General features: G+C 47.8%; 1 protein-coding gene across 13 annotated transcripts in view; it reads right to left on the minus strand.

Moving 5' to 3' along the window:
- LOC121597614 (GATA zinc finger domain-containing protein 16) overlaps nucleotides 1-25,319 on the minus strand; it is a 245,487-nt gene that overhangs the window by 203,535 nt on the left and 16,633 nt on the right. For 5 of the 13 annotated variants that reach the window (XM_041923492.1, XM_041923496.1, XM_041923499.1 and 2 more), the window contains exon 2: nucleotides 12,628-14,063. In XM_041923492.1, the coding sequence (XP_041779426.1) occupies nucleotides 12,628-13,239 (612 nt within the window). In that variant the 5' untranslated portion in view covers nucleotides 13,240-14,063. Of the gene's footprint in view, nucleotides 1-12,627; nucleotides 14,064-18,927; nucleotides 18,952-19,069; nucleotides 19,226-25,319 lie in introns of those variants that run through there. The other 8 variants (XM_041923501.1, XM_041923504.1, XM_041923500.1 and 5 more) reach the window with 6 other exon arrangements.

The raw sequence follows: 25,319 nt of genomic DNA on the forward strand, positions 1-25,319 counted from the left end.
CTTATCTATTTCGATACGCTCTTTCGGGCACTGTTTTGGTCACGATGGCCGGGGATGACGCAAACCAGCTGTGGCGCGTCGTCTGCGGTCTGCCCAGCTAGCACAGCCCAATGGAATTGGATTTTGACTTTAGGAAGACGGTGTGTGGTGCCGGTGGAGCAGCGACCGGGAGAATGGAGTGAAACAAAAAATTGGTCTCCCCTCCCCCCGGACCCCCTCGCCCAACATTAAGATGGACCTTTTGCAGACACAAGATTATCGTACTCCACAGAGCGCAATGGCGATGAAAGAAAAAAAAACAATCAACATCGAGAACGAGACGAGAGTCAAGGCAAAAAAAGCTCACAGGCAAAATCGAAACAGTCTTTCATATCTTTGCTGCAAAGCCATGCTGCTGCTGCTGCGTGAAATGGAAGGGACGGAGAGTGAGAGCGCAAAAAACCCCTCCAGATCCGAAAGATTGTTGATAAGCAACAAAAGCTGGAAAACAGTCTGTCAGCGGGTCTGCCCCGGTGGTGCCAAGTGCCAAGAAAACAAAGGCTGCCCACCCGGGTCCGCCAACGAAAACGAAACGCCTCGAAGCGAAATCAAAAGACAGCAACGACAGGCGAAGCGACGAACCCATCTCTCTCTCTCTCTCTCCCTTTGCGTGTGTTCTGCGTCATACTCGTGCAAGGGCGTGTGAGTGTGTATGAGGGACAGAGGAGTTTGAGGGGGAAAGAGCCGTCATCTTCTGGGCCGCCGTCGCACTATAAAATCACATCCATTTTCAACCACCACTATCGCGCCACGGTGGTGGTGTTATTATCAGCCATCATCGTCAACTTTTGTTGCCTGGGAGTCGCCGCGTGTCGTTGGACACTTTCAATCAGTTCAGAGGAAGGAATGAAAAGGGGAAAGGGGAAAAAACGACGTAGAAACAGCAACGAAACGCACAGGAAAAGGAAGCGAACCATCCACCCATCCACCATGAATCTTTGGTACCGGTTGGCTCCTACCGCATGCAACACACACCGCGTTGCTGCCCACCGCCATTACATCCGGTCAGGAGGCTCAGTCTCAGCCGCGTGTACGACTCTTTTTTTTGCCGGAAGACACTATCAATGAATCGAGCCGAGCGAGTTCTACGGCGAAGAGACTGGAAGCCCGATTGCGTCAAAACGAATGAATTCGGAATGAAGCTTCGACCCTGAGATTTGGACGCAGCAGAGGTACATGAGAAGCCATTACCAAGACTCCATAGGTAATGGGAAAACACAAACTACTGCTCTCATTATTTAACCGAATCACTGCAATATAGGCAATGAAGTCACTCCAGCCAGCGCAACAGTTAGATCTTAATGGCACAATCGTATTATAAAATCATGCTCTTTGTTTGTTTACTTTGTAAACCCGTCTAATGTGAAGCAGAAATCCGGTTTGGAGTTATCAAACACCACGACCAGACGCGCGACGTCTAGACGATAGCCGAATGTCTCAAACGAGCGAGACACAATCGACCAACAGCTCCAACAGAAAAAAAAGGTCTCTGTGGGCCCCCCGGGGAGCGATCGACTGATCTGTAGACCGGGGGGGAAGAAGGCTATAAAATATTCGGTTCGTCTTATCGGCTTTATTGGCGCTTCGGTTTTGATGACGGACCCAAACCTCCTCTTCGGCCTCGGCGCGAGCACTTTATTAGACGACGCACGAGAAGTTCCCAAGAACTTGGTTCAACTATTTATCCGACGGTGCTTCCGAGAAACGTCGGGAAAGCTTTATCTCCAGCAACGCGGCCGTACACGGCCGTTGGGATGCTGGTCAGCGACGGTGACAGTTGTTTGTCCGGCCAGAAAAGGCCAATAACCGGCAGCGTAGACGAGAGGGGAAAAAACAACAATCCAATCATATGAATATGTACGAAGTTATAATCTGTTAGGATGCGCGGGTTTTGCGAGTGTTCGGAGAAGACTTATTTTATAATTGGCCAATTCGAGAAGGTTTGGTTCGCCATTCTCCACAATTCAAGTGGTTTGAATACTCCAAAACATCAGAGAAATTGTATTCATACATACATGATTGTGTGTGTTTGCCTCCTTACGACAAATGTGAAAGTACAATAATAAATTCAGAGTACCTCATCAATACTTCATACTGGCTGAAGTACTCTTTTCCCTTACTTTTTCTTCTGCAAGTTTGCAAACGTCGTCTCCTCGGTTTTCATTTGCCTCTTTAAGAGCCTACTTCCTGGCCCAAGCTTACCAACACATCAATCCTGAGTCTCCGATAAACAATATCATCCCGACAGGGCGATACATTCGCTTGCGCCGTTCAAACCCCTGGGCTCGTTCCAATCAACGGGCCCGTCAAACCGTCGTTCCGGCTTCCAGTGAATAACCGTGCCGCGCCAACACACTTGGACGGAAATGATTGAATTCTTAAGAAGAAAAAAAAAACTTCCAATCAAATCATGTCTAATCAAATTAAACTCGGTGACTCGGTCCATTTATTGTCAGCGCTCAACGACAACAGTGGGCTTCAACGAACTGCTCGAGCTTTCCTGCAAGCGCTGTTCCCCAAGTGTTACCGAAGCTGCTGCTACCAGCACCGAGTAAGAGAAAGACAGACAAGAAAAGGCGTGCTGGAATGTTATCTACCTACCGTGCGGAGCCAAATAGCTACGATTGTGTGGAACGGAAATGGTGTGGGGGGGGACAACTTTTCTATCCCGAACCAACTCCAGTCTCTCTTTCTCTCGTTCTCACCATCTCGCTCTATAATCAACTCAATACTTTTATCCTGCCACACATGCGAGATACTCATACGAAAAGTCTCCAGGTAAGATGATAAATACATTAACAAAGCCTTACCTTGGCACACTGTGTTAAGCAACTGTTTCCGCGCACAAATAAGACATTTATCGGATCGAATCTTTCGCTTTTGCCTCCTCCCCTCTCCGCCGCTAGTACTTTCCTCCCCTGGGTGGAGTGCTTTCCACCCGCTGTCGTCTTTCTTTTAGCCCGGACAAACACAGATGAAAAGATTTATTATGTTTTTCAACTTTAGCCTCTCCCCCGTCTCAGCGGCGGCGAAGACACAAATGTGGATCGAGGCGAAAATAGCGTCGGCGTGAAATCCCCCCCGTACGTAGGTTGACAGGCGTCCCAGGCGTGTGCCTCCTCTTCAACCGTCCGCGCCGCTGATTATCGGAAGCGAGTGTGCTGGGGAGCTTGCGATGCTTGCGTATGATTTACATTAGATGAATTATGCTGCGCCCGTCTACTTAGCACGCACACGCAGCGCAATGGTTGCGGTTTGCGTGTGGGTGTGATGGGAAGAAAGCTTCATCAATTGGCAGGAAGATTATCGTACGCATGGATTATCATTAATAAATGTTTGACCGTCGTGTCATTAGGAGGACAGTTGCATAGGGGGCGAACCTCACGGGTACAGGAAAGGATAAAAATAAATGTATTATTTTTCGATGCTCATTGATTGCTTATTACATGTCTTTGGCATCATTCTGCAAACTTCAATGATCAATTGAAACTTGTGCTGTGGCTAATACTTCAATATTAGTAATAACAAATATACAACAAGGTATAATAAGGTCAATATCGCCATACAAAATTGTAAAACATAATACTAAAATATAAAAATAAATCTGCGCTCAAAAAGTTACAAACATCATTCGCCAAAACCGGACCTTGTCGACATTCGCACACACATGCGTCTATTAGATTAGTTTTATTACCCGACCGGCGTGGCTCGTTCCACCGCACCCAGTCGCACTCGAGCGGTGGGAGTGGTGAACACCCTCCGGGCCTCAAGGTTTCGCTTCCACACAACACTCACGCGATAGCAAAACGCATGGCCGAGATACACAGTGCCTCTCTCTCGCGGCATTCGCGATCAAGCGGCACATGTGGTTGGATAGTTTGCGCGATAAGCAACAGTAAGGTTGAGCTGTGTTTTTTTCTCTTCTTTCTTAAAGTACCAAAGCAACATACCGCCAAACGCCACTCTGGCCCACCGGCCATCAAACCCCCTTCCCCCCGGTGCTGGAATCGAACAAGGAAGCCGCTAAAACGCTCACACACCAACACGTGCGCCGGTCAGCTGTGTGGTGAGCACAGTGGAGGTGAGCTAATCGTTCGTCTCCGTCGTTTCTGGTGCGTCACCCTGCGGTCTTAGCACGACCACCACCACCACCGCCCTCGATACTGACCGATAGCGTCAATCAAGACATGCACAAACACACAGTCAGCCTCAAACCACAATCAAATGGGACCGGCCGTATCCGTGTGGTACATTCACTTCACCAGCGTTTTGCACAAGGGCCCAATGAGTGATGTTATGAAATTGAGTACTGCGGAACACAGTGTGCGTCAGAAAAAGTCACACCGTCTCGACTGTATGCGGAAAGTATTACTAGTATCTGTTATCATTTATCCATCATACAAACTGGATAATAATTAAGAGATAATTGGGTGGCAATATAAGTTCGACTCATTTTGCAAGGCGACGTTACTTAAAATTAGGATTTATTTTGGAACACTTCATCCATTTTTGGACAAAAGTTAATGACAAACAATTGCAATTCTTCAAGTAAAGTCCTGTAGATAATAAACAAGAACTTCGACTGCAAAATCACAGAAATTTAAAGCACCCCTTTGCTGCAAAATAATATTAAAGATGAATGCCGGAAGAAATTCACAGCAAGCAGAAAAACCGGCTCTACATCGCGATGCTCGCGAAAGGCTGATTAATGGGGAGGAGGAGTAAATTGCCCGAACCAACCAGCCAGCAGCAGCAGCCTGCCTGATGACTGATAGTGCGTCATTTTGCTCATCCCGCAGCCGCCCCCTCCCACCACGCCTCCCAGCGGCTGATAAACGCGATTTTCGATAAATCACGCACACGAGGAACCGGTTTCCGGATGGCCCGGGGGGTGAGGCCGCCAGACAAACACGATGATGACGGGCTCTAATCAATAACAATCGATAATTATTAGGAGCAGCCGCGTAGGCGAATCTGCTCGAGAGGAGAGAATCCGATAAAGTAACGTGAGACGACGGTAAAGCGATGCTAAACGTTTACGTAGATGTGGAGGGTTGGTTTAAAATCAGTCGTGGGCATTAAGTATTCCGTATACCGAGCCGTTGATGTAAATTGCGCGATTCGCTTCAGAGGAGCTCCGAGAAAACTCCGATAACTACGAGACCAGCCAAGGGTACGGATCGAAACTACACTATCAGTTGAATTCGATGGTTCCATTTTTAGCATTTCTGAAAATTTATATCTTTTCCCCGAACGCTTGGCTGCAAATCATTAAATGAACTCATTTTGAGGATTTAAGTCGTAAAAAGAAGCAACCAGCAAAGCAAAAACCACGAAAACCAATCAACAACGAAGCAAAGCTCGTACTAAAATGTAACCATTCTGAAGCAAACATCGAAAATGGTCAATATTTTTACGATACTAACCGAACAAACCGCACCAAGCGCAACACAGGCCATCGGTCAGGAAATTGTTTCGGCAGGAAGTATGCCATTTATCATGCATTTACTTATCAGTTTTTGACATTTACGAGCGTCCCCCACCAGCGGCCGTGATCCCCACAGACCCCCTCCTTCTCAACGAAAACACAGACCCCCTCCACCACGTTCACAACCGCATCCAGGAAACACACCGCCATCCATTTCGGTACCGCAAATTTTGGAGCAACCAAATCTACCCCGACTCACCACCGCGAACAGCCTCACCCCCCGGTGGGTATCAACTGACCGGTCGGATGTCTGTCTGATCTTTCGTTCCCACAAAGCGGCCGAGCTCCCAAAAATGCACACCAACAAAGTCCGTACACGACCGATCAGCATCAGCAGCGATCCGTACACGTTGCCTGTTCGATGTTACCAATGATGAGGTTTGCACGGAGCCAAACCAAAAAAACACAATCCCCTTGTTGGGATGAAGAGAATGAAGAAGACAAAAATAAGAAGAACGTTATCACGCATAAAGGTGCTTCCACCTTTTTCAATCCGAAACCGAGAGACGTGATCGTGGGTTCGGCAAAGATAATGGTGTATAGCAAATACAGGAGGGAGAAGGAAATACATCATGCTCTGCATGCTGAAATTTGATCTTTTCCCTTTCAAATGCACGGTAGTGGTGGAGAATGAGCACAGGCAAAAAACAGGCAACCCCTTCGACATCTCTCAAGCGGACCACCAGCAACTACTTGGTTCGGGGTTTACTTGACCCGTCCGGGCTTATCAGGTAATTGAGCGGAGAAAACACAAAGGTGTGCAAATCCCGCGCGCGCTCATTTAAGTCCCCAGTCATCGGCTACCTGACGACGAACCCCGGGCTTGTCGGATTCGCTTCAGGTGCGCGCGTACAAATAAGCCCCGTCCCCCGGCAAACAGGTCGGAAGGGAAATTTCACGGAAGGATTGACAACAACCCGGTTGAAATGATTGTGCGTGTCTACCGGACCTGCCAGCCATGCGGAGATCGGCAAACGAGTGTCCTTTTTTGTGCAAATTTTTTGTCGATTAGGATTGCTATCCGTACCGAAATGCCATGCAAAGTAACGGGTGCACCCTCCGAACCTACCTGAAGAGAAGAGCTAGTCTCACAGCCAAGCACACAAAGAACTCCGCGACTGCTCCTGGAGTGTCCGAAATCCGAAAGTGGTAGAACGGTCTCTCCGGGCACCCCGGGCAGGGGCACCCCTTTACGTGATATAACCGGTTGTGCCCGTGTGTTGATAATGGTTTATGTTGGGAAGTTTGAGCGTTTGCACAGAACTCCTAAAGGTCAGCAGCAGGCCAACCCAGTTTGCTGCCGGATAAGGTTCGGCGCGCATGAGCACCGGATCTACATGCGCTTTTGGAAAGTCCGTTACGCGCCTCACCTTAAAGTCACATCCAAGAGCGGGGCTTGTTTTCGGCAGCAGTTATCTCTTTTGAAATGTTGCACGCTTGGTGAACTTTAAGTCGCATTTGATATGGAAGTGGCAAGACCTCTTTCTTGGTGTTATTTATTGAATGAGCTCCTGGTAAGCGCTTAAGTGAAATTATCATCATAGAATAATACTGCGGCAAGTTTAAGGACTTTGTTGATAGAAACTCGACTTAACAGTTATAATTAGTTTTCAAAATCCATCAAGAGTTTTTACTAATGAGTAAGTAAACTCAAAGTCTCTTTTCAGTGCGAGAGAAACATTCATCAACTGGTTTTTGAATGTTTCATGTAAACTTGTCATTTCCATGACGACATATTGGATGGAAAATTGTGTACAACCAATCATGCATCTCAAAATCTTTTTGGTATTCAATTCACTGCTTCAAAACAGTTGTAAAACCTGCTTGAAAAGAGGTTGAGGGCCAGAAATTGATTTGACGCGTAATTCTACCTTGAGTGTTGACATAATTTACATGACATCCGTTGAAATCTTCAAACATCACAACATTGCAACTCTTCATAATGATACTGCCATTTTTAAGTGTTCTGTGAACAGTGATTTCAAATCGCCAACCGTATGCACCCCATTAAAACGATACATATTATTTCATGTTCATCCCTTTTTCATCAAGAGTTTGGCTTTCATTTGAATGCTATCACGACAAACTTTCATCCATCATTCCATACCAGCGAAGTAGCCAAAGAAGAAATCCCACCCGGAGGGCGAAAGCCCACGAACAAAAAAAAACAACAAAAACTCGATCGACGCGCCACCGATTTGCGGTCGGTGTACGGTTCGCTGCACAAAGAGCTCAGCCCGAAACGAACCCAAAACCCTACCCAATACCTTTTCCCTACCCATACACTAACGATTGGCGGAAGGGATGTGGACAAGCGGGAGGGAGGGATAGTCGTGCCGGCTCACTAGTCATGCCTTGGTAATTTGTAATAGTTTTCAGTGCTAATTTCCAGCCCATTGCCGTTGGGGCGGGCAATGTCAACCCGGTGGCGGGCTGCCGTGGCAGCCAAACGAAATGACGGTCCGTGACGACAACAAAGAGGAGTAGTACGGCGGTCCATGATGGCGGGCGGCTCGTACGGTATCCTCAAACGTAAACGACCGAATATCACAGCAACAACAACGGATCGACAAATTCGGCCCGCCGTAGAAACGCAAAAACCAGCAAAAGCGTAACTGTGGCTGACGACCAGACCAGACGATCGGATCACAACAAATCCAGCGTGTCTCGACCCATAACCAAACATTGCACATTTGCCCAGGGGACGAGTGGGAGAGAGAAAAGGTAGGGTAAAAATGAAGTTGTGAGTCATGCGTAATCGATCAGATTTGCATCGGCGTGTCCTCCTCCTCGGCCGGTCCTGCGCTGAGCTCACTCCTCTAATTACAAGACTTGCACCGGTACCGGTTCCAGCTCGGAAGCGCCATATAAAACGGGTCAACCACCACGTACGTATAAATAAACCGTTCGGGCTGCCCCTCTCAAGCGAACCCCCCCCCCCCCCCTCGCTGTCTGCGGTAGAGACAACTCGTGACGTCCTGCGTCAGAGATCGCTTGGCTGCGTGGGAGTCAAAAATAAGCGCCCCATAAAACACTGCATTACTAAAGAACCTCGGCGGGAGATTTTCCCCAGCCGGAGAAAGGAAGCCGTTGCACACAAAATCCTGCAAAACTAGCGCACCACCAACGATGCCCAGTCAGTTCAGATTCAGTCACAACTCGGACGATTTCTTGCGGACGAAACTACGTCCCAAGACATTACCGGTCTTTTTGTGCTAGGAACCGAGGACGACAAACGGTGTAAGTAACCGACCAAAACCGGTAAGCTTCTTCAGCTGTCTTGCATCCTACACACTTTGACACTGTACTTGTGGGGGGGGGGGGGCAAATAAATTACACACTTGAGAAATGGAATGAACTTAGAAGATTTATGTACCACCGCTGGAAGTAGACGCTATGGAAGTTCGCTCCATATCAAAAACCCCTCACGATGGCCATACACACGCGCTTGGGTTGCTGAAATTGCCGTACATTACCCATTGCCGCGAAGTGTTTGTGATCGTAATTGATTAGAAAAGTTTCCCACTCCCAACCGTGTGTCGGGCAATTGCCGCTTGCAACGAGATACTTGGCGACGGGGAGAGAAAGTTGCCGCACCAGAGACAGAGACAGAGAGGATCCGGGAGTAGACCCTGGTAGTACATTTCGGAAGCTAGACATCCGTCCGGGGACTTACTTTTCAAGAGCGCAACAGCCGTGTAGGAGGAGAGAGCTGCCGGAGTTAGTCAAACAACAGCAGCAAACGCTTCCGTCTGTTTACGCTTCAGCTTGGCAAATTCAACAAAGTGTCAGCCATCCGTCAGGTTAGACAGTCAACGTTATCTGCCGCATAATAGCGGTCTGTACCTCGGCACAGTTTCAACACCCCGATCGCCGTAATGCCCGATCCCTTCTGCTTTTTTGCGTACCCTTCACCCCAGCGCCACACTCCCATGACACACGGTTTTTGCGTGTCTGTCGCGTTACAGACAGACAGACGAGGCATGACCACCGACGGGAGCGACTTGCGGGGAGGTGGCAATGTGATATCAGGAGAAAGTCCCACGACATGATTGCGCGACGCCACCGCACCAGAATGGTGAGTGACAGCGGTTTGCTGGCGGACATTGCCGGGCGAACAGATTAAAGTAACCAACTAGTGAGAGATTAATAAGTGAGTATAGTTTGAAAGTTTTGTGCCGTCTCGCCACCGTCTCCGTCCTGTTTTCCTTCCCCCATTCACACGATTCTTGAAGAAAGGAACGTCCATTGGCAGCGGGGACGACCGTGCGCCAGAAGCAACAGAAAGATGGGAAATCTCGTACGAACGATCGCAACTTTGAAGTCATCCGTACGGATTAGAACGTTATGAATATAAATAACCAGATGATGATAATGATGATGACGCAGTAGAAGGAAAACTACCCAACCTCCTGCCAACACAAACTGTTTCTCCCGGTCGAGATGGCCCCATCGCTAAAACCCATAAATACCCCCGCCGTTAGCGCGAGATAAGGAAAATGATGTCAATATTTTGCCAATTTGGCTCTCCATCCGGAACCAACGACATCACCGTGCAACCCTGTGCACGACATTGCTTGTGCAATATCTCGTCTGTGTGTAGAAGCGAAACAAGTGACCATCATCATTATGTAGGATGTGTAAGTTTTTGTTTGTTTTTTCATTTCAATGTCCCGTTTTGAAGTCTACCAAGATAAAACTATTTTCCTCGTATTTGGCTTTTTTTTCTTCTGGTGAACATTCTGGCAAACATTGCAACGTCCAAACGAAGCAGAAGATCCTATTCTGATGCGATGGTCTATTTTTAACCTCCGCAAAACGTCAACATCCTCCCGCGGATTGACCTCCTGTATCCTCTTCCACTTTTTGTCCGCCTCCACAGCTATCCAAACTAATCAGCCAACAAGTCAATCGCCAAACGATGGCCTACCACCGCAGCTCGTCCGTGCGATTGCCAAGACAGATCTCGGCCGGCAAAGAGTAGAATGAGCGGGAAACACTGCACACTGCATAATACATATCTACATGCTGCTGCTGCAGCTCTGCAATGCAAACGACGTACTAGAGAACACTCGCCATACTGGATAAGGGCCGATCCAACCACAAAAAGCCCTGGCAAATCCCGTGCAGTGACCTGGTTTCGCTCCTCCGGCCTGTTCTACACCCCATCGTGGTGGACGCGAAATGGCCAACTGAAAGGGTAGCACTCGGAGCACTCGACGTGGACGTGCAGCAGCAGCAGCAGCGCATGATGTATGCCAGCTGTTGGCACTTCTACGGCGTTTGCATCGCGATGCATTTTGAACCGATGGTTGTAACTTCAAAGTAAGGCATCGCGCGGAAACTTACCATTGAAGTGTGTGGCCCGACCATATCTACCTACACCGTGATCCACCTCGCTCAAGGCAAGTCACAAAATCTGATTCGCAAACGTGTGTGTACACTCTGGCGCAGACGGGTTGACTGACGGATTGATTCGAGAGCAACGGAACATCAGCGGAGGTTCCATTTTGTGCCGCATCCTGGTTGTGTGCCATGGGGGTCGCGTTGCGCACATGATGCATCATGGCCGGTAAGATGTAATGAGCGACAACGCGAGATCAAATACGGATGAATCCACAAACAAGCGCTCACAGAGGCACAGATGCGGCTCTGAACAACGATAGGACGTAACAACTGCTACGAAAAAAAACTGTCCAATTCCGATGCAGCGCTGAAGTCGATCGCGAAACGGTACAGTTTGGGGAAGTTAGAATCGGCCCGGGAAACTCCGACTGCCAGATGGCCTATCCCGAGAACGCCCCATCGACCTACACGGCTCTCCATGTCGGTTCCGGAAGGGGCTCAGTGAAGGGATTCAGTAAACAGCACTTTGCACACAGTGCTGCGACACACAGTGTGATTCGGGATGCTTTCAACAGAACTAAGGATGCGACGTGCACAACATTCTGGGAATAAAAACCGACGCACAAGCAGTTCAACGGGAAATTCAGCCTCCGGAAGGACAGGAATAGGATAAACAATTCTGCACGTCCTGCTTGCGCTTTTACATTCCTCGCTAGTTGTTTGGGGGGGGGGGGGGCAAAAACACAAAACAAAACAACGAAGGCACCATAAGTTGCACTCCCTTCCCATGCCCGCAGCAAACATGATGTATGGTGTCATTTGGGGTGGGCACCTAGGCAGCACGTGGCATACGAACACGATCCATCGTCGGCTATGACAAGTTGAATGTGGGGTTTCGCAACGTTTCGATTTTTGCACTTCTCCCCTAAACACTCTCGCTCAAGCCGCGTGAACTCCAAGCAGCAACGAAAAATTTCGCTAAACGAACTTTTACCCCCGTCGTCCTGTACTGCTAGAGGTTGAGCGCAAAAATGAACTAAAAATGACAAAATCCCTTTGCTGGTGTGCTCGTTCGGGATAGCAAATACTTTTTGTCACCATGTTCTTTCATGTAAATGATTTGCCGGCACGGAACTGGCAGTTTATTTGCCGTCGTCGTGCCAGCTAGATCGCTATTCTCTCGCGCTTCTTGCTGCGGCAGCCCTAGAATGGCGAACGCTTGTGCTCGGTTTTGGGAGCCAATTTTCATCAATCACTGTACTACCAGCCAACAAATCGGTATACGTATGTGCCTTCCATTTGCAGAATTCCTTATGTGTGTTTTGTCTGTCCGAATGGAAACGTCGGGCAAAAAGACGCCATGCTGCAACACTGTTCAAATCGGGGGTTTCTGACATTCTGAGTGAATGCCTAAAGGTATTGGAAATGCGACAAAAATGTCAATCCCGTCACACAAGTAAAAGCGTTCTGTAGATCGAAAAATTGGTTCCTTCAATAGATTCGTATCGCTATTTGGCATCACACATGGCGCATGTTATACATTCTCTCCCCGAAGTTATTTTGAAATGACGTTTGTAAAACTGTAATTCATTAGAGTTTGGAACCTTTGAAATGATTGAATGCCTCCATCCTAAAACAAAAATTCGCGAACCATGAGGAACCATGTAAAAAAAATCTATTTCCCAAGATAAAAATCAGGACAACTTCCAACAGAACCAGACAAGTTCCTACAAAACAAAGTAAAAACTACTAACCTTAATTGAAAGACACGTCCATATCCGCTTCGGAAGATCTGGATACATGTGGCCGGCACTGAATACGTCGTCATCCTCGTAGTCGTCATCTTCGTCGCTGTTGCCGCTGCCGCTGTTGCCACTGTGATTCCCATCGCCACCGTTCGCTGCGACGACCACCGGAAGGGCACTTGCTTCGCCACCGTCCTTTCTTTGCTCATCCTTGGAAGATGATGCTTCAACGCCTCCGCCACCACCGCCATCTACACCACCACCGCCGCCACCGTCCATCATTTCCGAATCATTCGTTACGTGCGGTGAAGCGGCACCATCTGGCTGACTGCCGGTCCCGACGACCACCTCCTCGTCATCCTCTGTGCAGACAATCTCCACATTGCACTCCACGATCGGGAGCTGCTGCTGTTCCATCAGCTCGTGCTCGGACACTTGCTGTTGCTGCTGGTGCAGGTCCTGGCCGTTTGCTGGCGAATGGCGATGGCGCCCATTCGATTGACCGCCATGGTGATGCTGCTCCGCGCGAAAGGTGACCGTCGCCTCGGGCAGATCGCACTCCCGCACCGTCGTCAGGCACAGTCGGCACAGGCTGTGGAACTTTGCCGGTACGTTCGACATATTTGTGGATATGAAGGGGCTTGTTAAAGGCGGGTATTTATATTTTTACAATGAAGGATGGGTTTGCTGGAACCCGGAATCCTACGAGCCGAAAGCGTTCCGCTTCCGTTGCTTTGCGTTCGGGCAATTCTTTAGGACACTACTACAATGCGCTTGGCCCGTCTGGGTTGGTGCTGCGGTTGCTGGTGCTGGAGCCGCGTTCGGTACCGACTGCGGATGTTAACCTTGCACCCTCGGGACACATATATATGCGTGGATTTGCCTGTATCCTTTTGCAGCTTACTTCCGCAAGCACACTCACTCTCTTTCTTACAGGCTTCACCACCACAAGCCTTTTCGTACACAAGACAACTACACTTGCACTTGGCTTTTGCTTCTGATTCGCTTTTTGTGTAAACTGAATTCAAAACATTACCACGCACCGCCCAATGTTGGGGTGATAGGGCGGCTGGCGGTAAATATACAAAATGCAAACAACGGAAGAAGTAAAAGAACGCAAACACTCGCGCACACACACACACTAAAACACACACGAACTTGCACTAACAAATACGTGCGCGAGCGCGCACACACACGTAACACTAACAGAACCGAAGGGACATTCACAGCGTACGTCGCTGTTAAACGGAAACATTTGCAGAAAGAAGCGGAACAAAAACTGAAACACTCTCACTCGCTTCGTCTAGCGCACGCACTCAACACTCTGTTTTGCACCGCATTGGCATGCCTGCGCACGTTGTCGGTATCGTTTGGGTGTAGTAGATCTATGCTAGTGAGTGAGAGTGAGGTGAGCTCGTGAGTATGTTGAATTCTAATATTTTTTGCTGTAAAATATAAAAACAAAGCGTTGTATGCACCGAGGTAAGCGGTAAAGAAGGGAAAAATGCAAAAAAAACAACAACACAGAATACGGTTTGTTTTCATAGCCCACACACAAGGCCCAAGATGAAGTGGTTGCGTGTTGGTGTATGAGTATGTTTAGAGTGAAGTTTGATGTAAATGTCAGTGATAATAATCGGATAGATTGCCGACAGCAGCGCTGGCTGGCTGGTACTACAGCTGGGCAACATAAACAGACGCACAAGCACACACACACACGCCGCACCTTACTCCCTCTCCCACACTTGCTTCCCGCGCACACTGTAACCCCTTTTTTATGGGTTAATGAACGCGTAAACATTTCACCCGAAGGCAATAAACCATTTCGACAGCGAACCGGCACATCCTAGACAAGGATTTTATCATCCCCACACATACACACTCACACACACGCACACATTGTGATCAATGTTGCCTGGAGGCAATCATTTCTAGCACACTTTGGCACATCTTTTGCACATCGCAGCCCTTAACAACAACAATAAACACACACTCGGCACATATACACACACTCGGTATTATCCTGGGTGGCTTTTAGTCGATCTACACACCACATTCTGCTTTGCGATACCGTATCTCATGTGAATTGGTGTCCGTCTGTGTGTGTGTGTGTCTGTTTGTCTGAGCGTTTATGTGGTGTAAAAGTAAAGTGACTGTACAATCGACACGGATTTAATTAAATTTGCTACAACATTTCTCTCGTAAAGCGGCACCCCACCTCCCAACGCGATTAGGTGGGTGAGATCGTGAAAGTGAGTGTTGTTTAATTGTGGCCGGACCGGAGGAAATTGAAGCACACGGGAGCGGGAGGGAAAGCAGCCCGGGTGTAAGTAAGACGCGTTTGCTGTGCCAATACGTTCTGATGATGTTTCTTGCACTGGGAGAGCAGGCAGGAAGGAAGAGCGCTGTGTGTTTATCAAAATTTAATTCATCGAGTGCGCTTTGTTGATTGAGCTGCTCCACCACCATGATTGAGGGCATATCTATCTGCAGGCGTTTGGATGAGCTGGATCTGGAAGGAGAAATAAATAGACGAAGCGGATTAGTTTCTTATTGCGTTGAACATCCATCACGAGATATTTTAATTAGATGGGGAAATTAAAGAATGTTGTGGCGCATTCCGATGAAAACGATTATGTGCATAGGTTTTTTTTGGGAACGGAAACGAAATGGTACAACTGTACAGGACATCTCACTCCAACTTGGACAGAAGAATGCTTTATCGGCTGTTTATAGAATTTAATTATTTCTACTAATGTAACAAATAACAAGAAGATCTTAAAATGTCTTCAATTTGAGAAATTGTTATCATTTTTTCCAAAATATGTCTCTTACATATTAGACATAAATGATTATAAAACAATTATTCTATTATATCACTGGATGTGAAGTATCATCATGCTGGCGTACAACAGCATTGTGTCAATCAAAACTTCTTCCAAAAGTTCTTTCACAAATTAATGGAACGTTTCATTCAGCATTTTGTTTTCTCTCCCGGAGGAAATGGAACATAAAGTAAATATAATTTTAATTCATACCATGCTACACTCGACAATATTCTCCCACTCTCCTTGTCCCATATTCATTTCCTCACTATCACTCGGAGCACAAATCGTACCACATTCCGTGACAAAAGCTGTGGATATGTTGGGCCTCCGTGCGAGTACGTGCGTTTATTTTATTGTTATTACGTTTTTCGTTTCAGTGTGCGCTCCTCCTCGTGGCTGGTTCTCCATTTTACCCAAAACCCTCCAGTATATCCTAACCATTACCGGCACACCATCAACAACATACCCGGAGCACATACCCACACACACACACACGCCACCGGTAAGAAGTAATCGGCGGCCCCCACCACCGAAAGCAGCATTTAAAAATTCAATCCAATGACTTGCGCGCGAGCCGTCTCACGGTACATTTAGACGTCGTTCTCTTCGTCGTCGGCCTTAACCGAGCTTCTTTTGCATTCCTTCCTTCTTGAAGTCGCTGCCGTCGACCAAATACACCTCCCGTAACCGTCAGCGCCGTTCCATCGGACCCGGCAGCAGTGTATGTGTGTGTGTGTGTGTGTGTGTGTGTGTGTGTGTGTGTGTGCAAGGGTGTTTTTTCTCCTCCTACACCCCCGACCCAATTCACCCCAAACATCCGCACGACTCATTTGTTGTTAGCTTAAGGCTTAAAGCGATGTACTATGGTTATGAGAATGCCGCACCGCCCGAGTGGTGCTTATCCTCTCGTTCATCGTTCGGTTTTGTGTCGCCCTGCAGCCACTCACTACACCCTTTCTCTTGTCCCCTCTCAAAACCTGAAACCCTTTCCCTCTAAGCGTGTCAGTGTGGCGGGGAGATGGCGAGGTTCGATCCAAAACGCGCCGTCTGTTCGAGAGCGCGATCCTGAGGTTCACCACAAAACAGTTTGGAGGCTCCAACGAACGGGGCACCAAAACAAAAAAAAAGCAAGGCAACCGTTTCCCTTTTGCCTCATAAAGGACGCGGAAACGGCGACAACACACAACTTTGCAAAAGAACCACACCAAACCAACTGCCATACAGCGGGCAACGACAGGCAACAAAACAAAAAAGGCACGAAAACCTTCCAAAACCTTGTATCTGGCTAGTATATAGCTTTTGTTGCGGAACAGTTGGCATCCGTCGCGCGATTATGGATCTTTTTCTGTTTTCTTTTTTTTTTTGTTCCAACCACTTCCACCGCCTCCGCTGCGCTTCACGAGCAAGAAAACCCGACTCCTTAACAGATGACGCTCGCATTCGCATGAGGGGGGAAAACGGAAAACGCGCAAATAATAAGAGAACGACGGCGGCATCCAAATCCCCCCACCAGTACATACATCCAACAGCAACAACAACAACAACAACAACAAGAGACAGCGAAATATGTTTCGATACAATGTCATTCATTAATTCTTCCGCCACAGCCGGCGGCAAACGAGGAAGACGATCCTAATCGGGGGAAGGAAGTCATCAATACGACAACTTCTGATTCAGTGTTATAATTTGTTGGCCTAAAATGAGAGTTGAACACACTCCTCCCACTGTGCTAGCATAATGTGGCGACAATAGTGGCTCGTTTATTGCTCCTGTCTATGTCCTCCGGAACACGTGGTGTTCTTATCAACAGGAGGCATCGATTAGCTTACACATCTTACGACTTTACGAATCTTATTGCACATGCCATCACCATGATATATAGTATTTCATCACAAATACAAACATATTTATTCAATTCAATACGTTCACATCTAAATCGTTAAAACGAGACAATATGAACTATGTAGTGGGAACCGGAATTAAAAGCAACTGGAAACTAAAACATATAAGCATTCTTTAAAGACTCAAAACTTGATGATTGTAGGGACATATTTCTTTAAATACTTTGAAACTATTCCTTTCAAACTGTACACGCAGTATCATGAAGGAATGTGCTAATTGCTCCAATAAAACCTTTTATCCCCGGTAGCACTAATACTTGTACACAGTTCATGTGCCAAAAAAATATCTTCCACCTAAATGATAGTTTTTGCTGTTGTTGTTGCAAAACATAACACACACACACACTCACACAAACGCTATCGTCCTTGAAAGCAAAGGCCCAAAAGAGGGAGAAAAAAGTAGACAGCAGAACATAAAAACCATTCTTATCATCTGATCACACATCGATGCCAGGCCAGCCAGCAGGCACGGCAGCATGGGCCTTGCACGGAGAGACCCTTTCTTATTTTGGGATTCTACTATTCCAGGTAGGCTAGAGGCAACGACAGCGGCAGCAACCGAACGAAAAGTAGGAAAGAAGGTGAACTAATTCCCCCCGCTTAATACCAAAGACCTTTGAAATACTTTGACAAGGCTATGCCCGGGGAACGAAGCGGTTCTTCCCTTCTCTCTCTCTCTCTCTCTCTCTCTCTCTCTCTCTCTCTCTCTCTCTCTCTCTCTCTTTCTTCTCGTTCTCGTTGCCCGTTTTCTCACCTCCTCCATTCGGTGTTTTTTTTCCATTATCATCTCTTATTCACTGCACTGTTCTGTGTTGTTCTTGTTTTCCGCTTTACATTTTCCACCAGGATTCCGATACCAGACAGAATTCTCGGCTCTAAAGTTCCTCCTCACAGTGACGACGTGTGCTGGTGGAAGTGGCTATGTGCGGAGCTGCCCCCTCTTACTGTTATCGTACGGCTTTTGTGTCTCTAAAACACAGTGACACGGGCAACCGTGCACATGCACACTGATGGCTGAATGCATGCCCACACACACACACAAACACAACGCCATTATCGTGCTCTATAAATAGGGATATACGATACTCACACAGTGCGGTACAACAATAGAAGAAAAAACAATGGCCGCCTTCCTCGGCACACCGGGCACGTTTTATGACTTCCGAGGCATAGCAGCAACCAACAGCGGCGACACGCAGTTCGATTTCAAACAATTCGATCGCGACCACTTTTCAAACTCCCGAGAGAGAGGGAGAGAGATACTACTTTCGGTACGTCATTACACGATGTGATAATTAAACTCTCGCAATTAAACGTAATTCACTTGGAATGATTAGACGGGGGAAGGGGGCACAGATGATAACAGCATCAGCAGTGACATTCCGTTACGTAGCCGCGCGCTCGCTGCACACGCCATATTGATCGTTGAACGGTGTTACACAAACATTGATATCGTGCACCAATCACCGCGCGCACTCACGGCACACAAAAGATAAAATCGATCACACTCACGTCACGGGTGCACGAGCGCCAATGTTAGCGACATCAGCACAACACAAAACTCCCTCACATTTATTTACCACGAATTAGCATCACACTGTTGCACCTGGCATACACAAAACACCCTTTTGTTGTAGAGCTGAAGCTGATAATGTTTTACCGAAGCGCTTCAGCGATGGCAGCCCCCGAACGCACAAAAAATAATAAAACAATAGAACGCACCAGCACCACACGGCTGCGAAAGGTGATCTCTGCCGCACAGATCGATAGAGAGAGTGAGAGTGGGAGGAAGATATATAGAACGAGAGCGCACTCTGCTCTGAACGCGCAAGAACACGGGGTAAAGGTACAAACAACACCAACACCACCGGGCGACCGGTTTCGACAAACTGAACCGTGCACGCCGCGCGCCATATCACCGAGAGGGTGGTTTTTGTTGTCTTCCCTTCCCTCGGCACGGAAAATGCGTGCTCACACAACCACTACCATCACCAACCACACACACATACATACACCGATGTGCGAGAGCTCGCTCTCTACGCTCTCTGATATCGCGCCCCGCTTGCTGTTGAGGTATATATCTAGCTTACCAACACACACCGGGAGGGGTTGGAGGGTACAGTGATATCACAAATCCAAAAGGAACGTGCTGAGAAAAACTCAAGACAATCGAGAGAGTGAGAGATCAAGGTGGAATCGTGAGAGAAAGAACAGGCGCGCGCGCACACACAGACTCAAGACTTAAGGGATGATTGTGCGCGTTGGAAGGAGCGGTCCGATGATCTTCTCGCTCTCGCTTCCCGCTCCTTCGCGCACCGATCGGTACCTTTAAGCTGGGGCGCACATGGCCTGGCAACCCCTGGACTGGCGCACAGCAGCGCCGAATGCCGCCATCAGCCGTCATCCGTCATCCGTCGTTCGTCAGGCCCTCTGCTGCCAGGACGGGTGTTGGTGATCGCCTCCCTGCCGCTGCAGGGCTTGTGCAGGGCGCGCTTAATCTACTGCCACCACATACACACACACACACACGCTTTTACGCTTCGATCTCCAATCCCCTCTCCTTGGCCGGTTGTGCGTTGCTTCATGCGGTTAGAGGCTGCTGCGCTCTGGGTCCGCGCTAAAAATAATATCCCAACCGCGGCGCGCGCTACGATCGTTATCGGTCGGTGCAGTACGCAGCATGCTCGCGAGAAAGGTTGAATCTGATACGTAAAGACCAGAAAAAACACAACAACAACCCACACACACCACAGAAGGTCCTCCTTCGCTGTTCGTTGAGCGCGTCTTTGTGTTGCGCTCTCACTTTCCGCATGCCATGGAGGGTTTTTTTAAGTAAAAACGCTAAAAAAGGGAGCAGTTCAAACAAGAAGCAAAGGGAAAGCCTTATCGGAGGACGGTGGTGGGGGGGAGGGTGGAAGAATAGTAAAAATAAACTACAAAAAAGCCCCCACCCATGAGTAAAAGAACGTCTGTAGCACCATTGTGCTTGCATCAGTACTGTTTACAAAACAACCCATCTGTTAAAACGAGCGCAAGATGTTGCATCTCTCTAAACTATCTATTCTCTCTCCCTCACACACACACACACACACACACACACACCACACACACACACACACACACACACACACACACACACACCAAGATACAAGAGCGATCAGTGTACGGAACATTCTGCTGCACCCATGCCTTAATGCATTCATATCCACGAACTCGGTACTGCAACTGCTCGATATACAACCGTGTCGTTGTCTCGAGTGCGCCGCTACTTAACCTCATAAAGTAAAACGTCGAATCTCCAACACAAGCATCCCAGCGCGCCCGCACTGGGAGAGCCAAAACAGAAGACATCAATTGATAAAACCGGGTGAAACCCCTTTCCCCCCTTGGGGCTTCGAGGTGATCTCACGTAAATAAAAGAGGAACGAAAAAAAACTGCAATCCTGTGCTGCACTCTAACACATATACACCTATATCTGTGTCTGATGCTACTAAGGGGTTCTGGGGTGGTGCATCAAGCAGGGCCGACGGCTACACTCCTACTCACACACGCCTACGCACCGAGCCGTAGTTGCAGTTGCACGAAAGAGGCACAACGGCGGCGAAGAATAAGGTTAATAATATCAGCAGCAGCAGCAGCAGCAGGAGCATTGCAACGAGCACGGAGCAATTGGTAGCTGCTGCGCTGCGCTCCAGTCGATGCAGTGCACGATGCAGTAAAGCGCACCGCACCGAAGAAGGAAGTTGAGAAAACGAACGAAACGAAAGAAATAATAAAACAAAACTCGGCCGCTCTCTCTCTCTTACTCTCACACACACAGTGGATGCTCTTGGAAGTGGAAAATCTCGACTGTGTAGGGAATTCGTTACTTGCCTTCAAAACTGGATGTATATATTTCCCTTCCGCAACCCGAAAGCTCTACTGGGTATGTGGTCCAAAAGGTGAAAAGAAACATGCATAACCCATATCACTGCAATAGACCACCGACCTATAAAATCCTACACTCCTTTAAATGAAAGCAACATCAAAAGGACTTTAATTTTAAGCACGCCAACCACACCACGGTAGTTTCAGCAATCTTGATTACAACAAGAAGATGCAAAAAAAATACCCGCTCCCGAACCCAAATCATACTTGCATGTCTTCAAAGGCTTGCCGGACCATTAAATCGGACAGGAAGAAAGCCTCACCGATGAAAGACGAATGTTGCAAAAGAGGTGGGGGCAATAAACAGAAGAACTAAATGAATGCGAAGTGTCTTCTGAATGGTGAGCGGACCACACAACCGTACCTCGCACGGCGACGATGGACGATAGCAAAAGGGGTCATAGACACGGCAGAGGACGTTCTGCGTACCATACGTTAGGCGGGCAGAGGGTATGCCAAAGAGAACAAAACAACAACAACAAGGAAAACTAAACGACAGATTCCAGATGCAACTCTTCACATCCTTTGCACAACAAACATGTACACACAGCGAAGAGCAGACCTCTGGTGTGTCTGCTGGATGTGTTCGTGTATGTGGATGTTTCGCCAACTAAACCTTAAAAGAAACGGAGTCTAGTGTCTAGCGGGCCTTTCAACGTCACAGCCCCATTAAACTGTCGCTATCGTTGTAGCGCGTTGCAGATGAGTGACCTTACCACCCCGCTAGGGTCGGGGTGAAGGGTGAGCAGTGCGCCTTACTTCAAGGTTGACTCACACAGATTTATATGCTACGATAAGATCAAACGATGAGTTGTATGTCATGTTGATAAATGGAGGTTGAGCGGTTTAATCGTGACGATTGTAACCAGAAGCAGCTGCTCTGGCAAACACGTCCGCAAGGCAATCAGAAGCAGTATAGTTCATCCAGAATGGGTTGTTTTTAGGTTTCAGTGTGCAATAAACACCAAACGAATATTGTGACAAGTTTAATGAGACACTATTACTGGTCGCTCTTATCAACAGATCGCAATACACTTTCTAATCAAAATTTAGTAAACAATAACAAAAAACAATAACAGCATCAACCGAAGTCAGTCATAGTGGTACATAATTTATTCAAACTTCAGCTAGACCAGCAAAGTCTCGGACGTAATTGTCAATCGATAAATGGGATCAGCCTCACAGCTTCACATCACGGTGTGACTTTTCACAGCTTATCCCGGAGGGTCGTCTCCCCCGTGGAGAAGAGTTGGTCAACTCCAAAAACCGACAGCAGTAATAAAGAAACTCCCCACCGCCCCCGAGCAACAACACCAATCCCGTCTACGGAACCAACTCAATACTCGTCGGGGTCACAACGCGCAGCGTGTTTCGCGTCCCGAGCAAGAGAACCCGTCGTAGCCAAATACGCTCGGGACAGGTAAGTGACTTTGCGCTCGGAAGACCTTCGGACGTCTTTTGCAATCATGCGCCATTCCTTCTTACCATGTCCTGCCACACTTGCGTGCGTGTGTCTGTGTATCTCCAAGAACTCAGGGACCAGTATCTCCTCCCACACGGCTGTTGAATACGACGGCACACCATCGGGAAACCGAAGACCTCCCGTTCCGGAATACATACGCTTCGGCACCATGTCTCGCCCATACATGGGAAGAACGGGAGGCTGGCTACATTATCAGTTCAGCCAGAGTCAAAAACACTGTACAAAACTTCATGTAAATCAGACGAGCAGCCGACTTAAGCAACTCCCTGGAGTTGGCCTGGAAGTCACACACTAATGAATGTGACTTGGATTCCTTCCTCCTGGTGTAAGCTTTGTACCATCATTTGGTTCTTTTGGCTGCTGAGCCGTGCCCGAACTGACGTCTTGAGCAGCAAACATTCCCCGTTGGAATTAATGCTATGCTGCTGTTGCTCGCTGCCAAATCGGTCGCGTCCCTCGGCTATGTCACTGCGATACCAGGAAACCCTTCCACAGTTCTTCCGTCCGATAACTTACTACACAAAAGAAATCAGGAATAGAAATTGTTCTACTCCACGAGTAGATAACTTCAGAAACCCCATTCACATTCCTTACCCACGAAGGTGAGCGGAACCGGAGATGCTACAACAAACCAAGGCAAACGACACAACTTGACCAACAACAAAAAAAGACTTGTACTTCTCCCTGTTTGACATCTGCTTTTCCAATTTTCTTAACCTTCAGCCAAGGGTAACAGTGGCACAGAAGGGGAAAACATCTTTACACAGTACGTACCAACCAAGAGTCTTGCTCACAAATACTGCTAGTACCAAGCCCTCTGGCTCTGTCTCTCTCTCTCTTTCTCTCTCTCTCTCTCACTCTCTCTCTCTCTCTTTAATTCTCTTTCTTCCTCTTCCAACATAAAGTACCGTAATGTTGTTGAATGATTTTTCGTTCATTCCAACACTCCTCCCGGTTATTGCTGTTTGTGTGAAAAGCTCCTGATAGATCCTGCCAACCAGCCAAAAATAGGGCTTTCCGAATCTTACTTTCTCGTTCCTCCCCAGGCGATACAACACTCCATCACCAGATCTCTTTGTGCAGCAATTTCTGCTCAGCAAACTTCACTGTAGTACCACAACCACAGGCACATACATACATCGTTCTTCCGTACAATAGAAGACAGGACCTTCTTCCGTACCACAGTATTCGGTTTAATCCCTGGGTACCTTCCAGTATCGTATGCCATTTGTCTTACCGGAGCTGTACACAGGTATAATATTTACCGCTTCTCCTTTTGCCAGCTTACACACACACACAAGCCTTGCAGAGGGCAGGCAGAACTGCTGGGACAAAGCCTATCCGACGTAGATGGATTGGCAGTACTGAAGGGCTGAAATAATGGAAAGCAAAATAATCTAACCAGCAGCAGCACCAGCAGCAGCACCAAGCAGCACCAGGAGCATCTTCCACGTGGTCACATTCCCGACCTTTTCTTCTCAACGTCGCTCTTAGATTCAGAAATCTTATTTACTTCTCTTGCACCTTCCTTTCCTGCAGCTTCGTTATTGTTCTGTGGTGGTTTGTTGGGTGTGCGCCTGACAAACGCCGTTTATTGATATTGCTATCGGAACGAATTGAAACCGTTCACCGCAAGACCTAAACAAGACATCCCAAATGCCCGCACTGGGTAGTGAGCGCCCCTGCCACACACCAAGAGATGGTTGCGATGGGTAAATGGATCTTTATTGGATCGTCTCCCGGAAGGTGCAGCAGAGGCGCACAGGAGAAGAGCATGAATTAGGTTAAAAACAACCCAATGTCGGTGGAGGTATACTCTGTTTTTTGCTTCTCTAGACAATAGTGGCAAATTCGTTCAATGTATTTAGACGCAAAAAGCCCCACACGGAGCAGGGAGTGAGAAACGTACAACCATTAAGATTTAGGATGTCAAGAATTGAGCCCACCGTCCGATTGCCTTTTGCTGGGCGTACATTACGCTTTCATGTGGACCTTTGTTTTGTTTTTTCTAGGATCAATATCCTAACCGGAAACCTTAAAACGACACGTCCACTCATCCGACTAAGAGCTACGAGGCTCCATAACCTCCGGAGACACATTACCTCAGTGTTTATGCCCAAGCTTCCAGGCAAAACGAATGCCTTCCTACCAGCACGGATCTTCTAAATAGCAATATCCCACACCATTAACGTCCAAACGGGACGGAGAGGAGGAGTTTGGGCTGCCCAATGCGCAAAAAAACGCGCCCCAGTTACACTATTAAAACAAATGGGCCCTCTTAGTGGCGCACTCTCCATTGAAAAGCTCGAATCAGATATCAACCCATTTAGTCGATACGCAAACACAACAAAAACCGGGACAGCACGACCGGTGTGTAGCACAAAAACATTAGCCTATTATTATCATTAGCCTAAAACATTGTGCGGGTGTCCAAAATCAACATTGCAAAATGCGAACAAAACACACCCGAAGTGTTGCAATCATTCAAGACAGCCTCCAACTCCTTTATCGCACACCAAAATTGCTCAAAAAGACACAAACAATGTTCTACCCAAGGGGAA

The sequence above is a fragment of the Anopheles merus genome, chromosome 3R (genome assembly GCF_017562075.2).
Source record: "Anopheles merus strain MAF chromosome 3R, AmerM5.1, whole genome shotgun sequence".
In the NCBI taxonomy this organism is placed as follows: domain Eukaryota; kingdom Metazoa; phylum Arthropoda; class Insecta; order Diptera; family Culicidae; genus Anopheles; species Anopheles merus.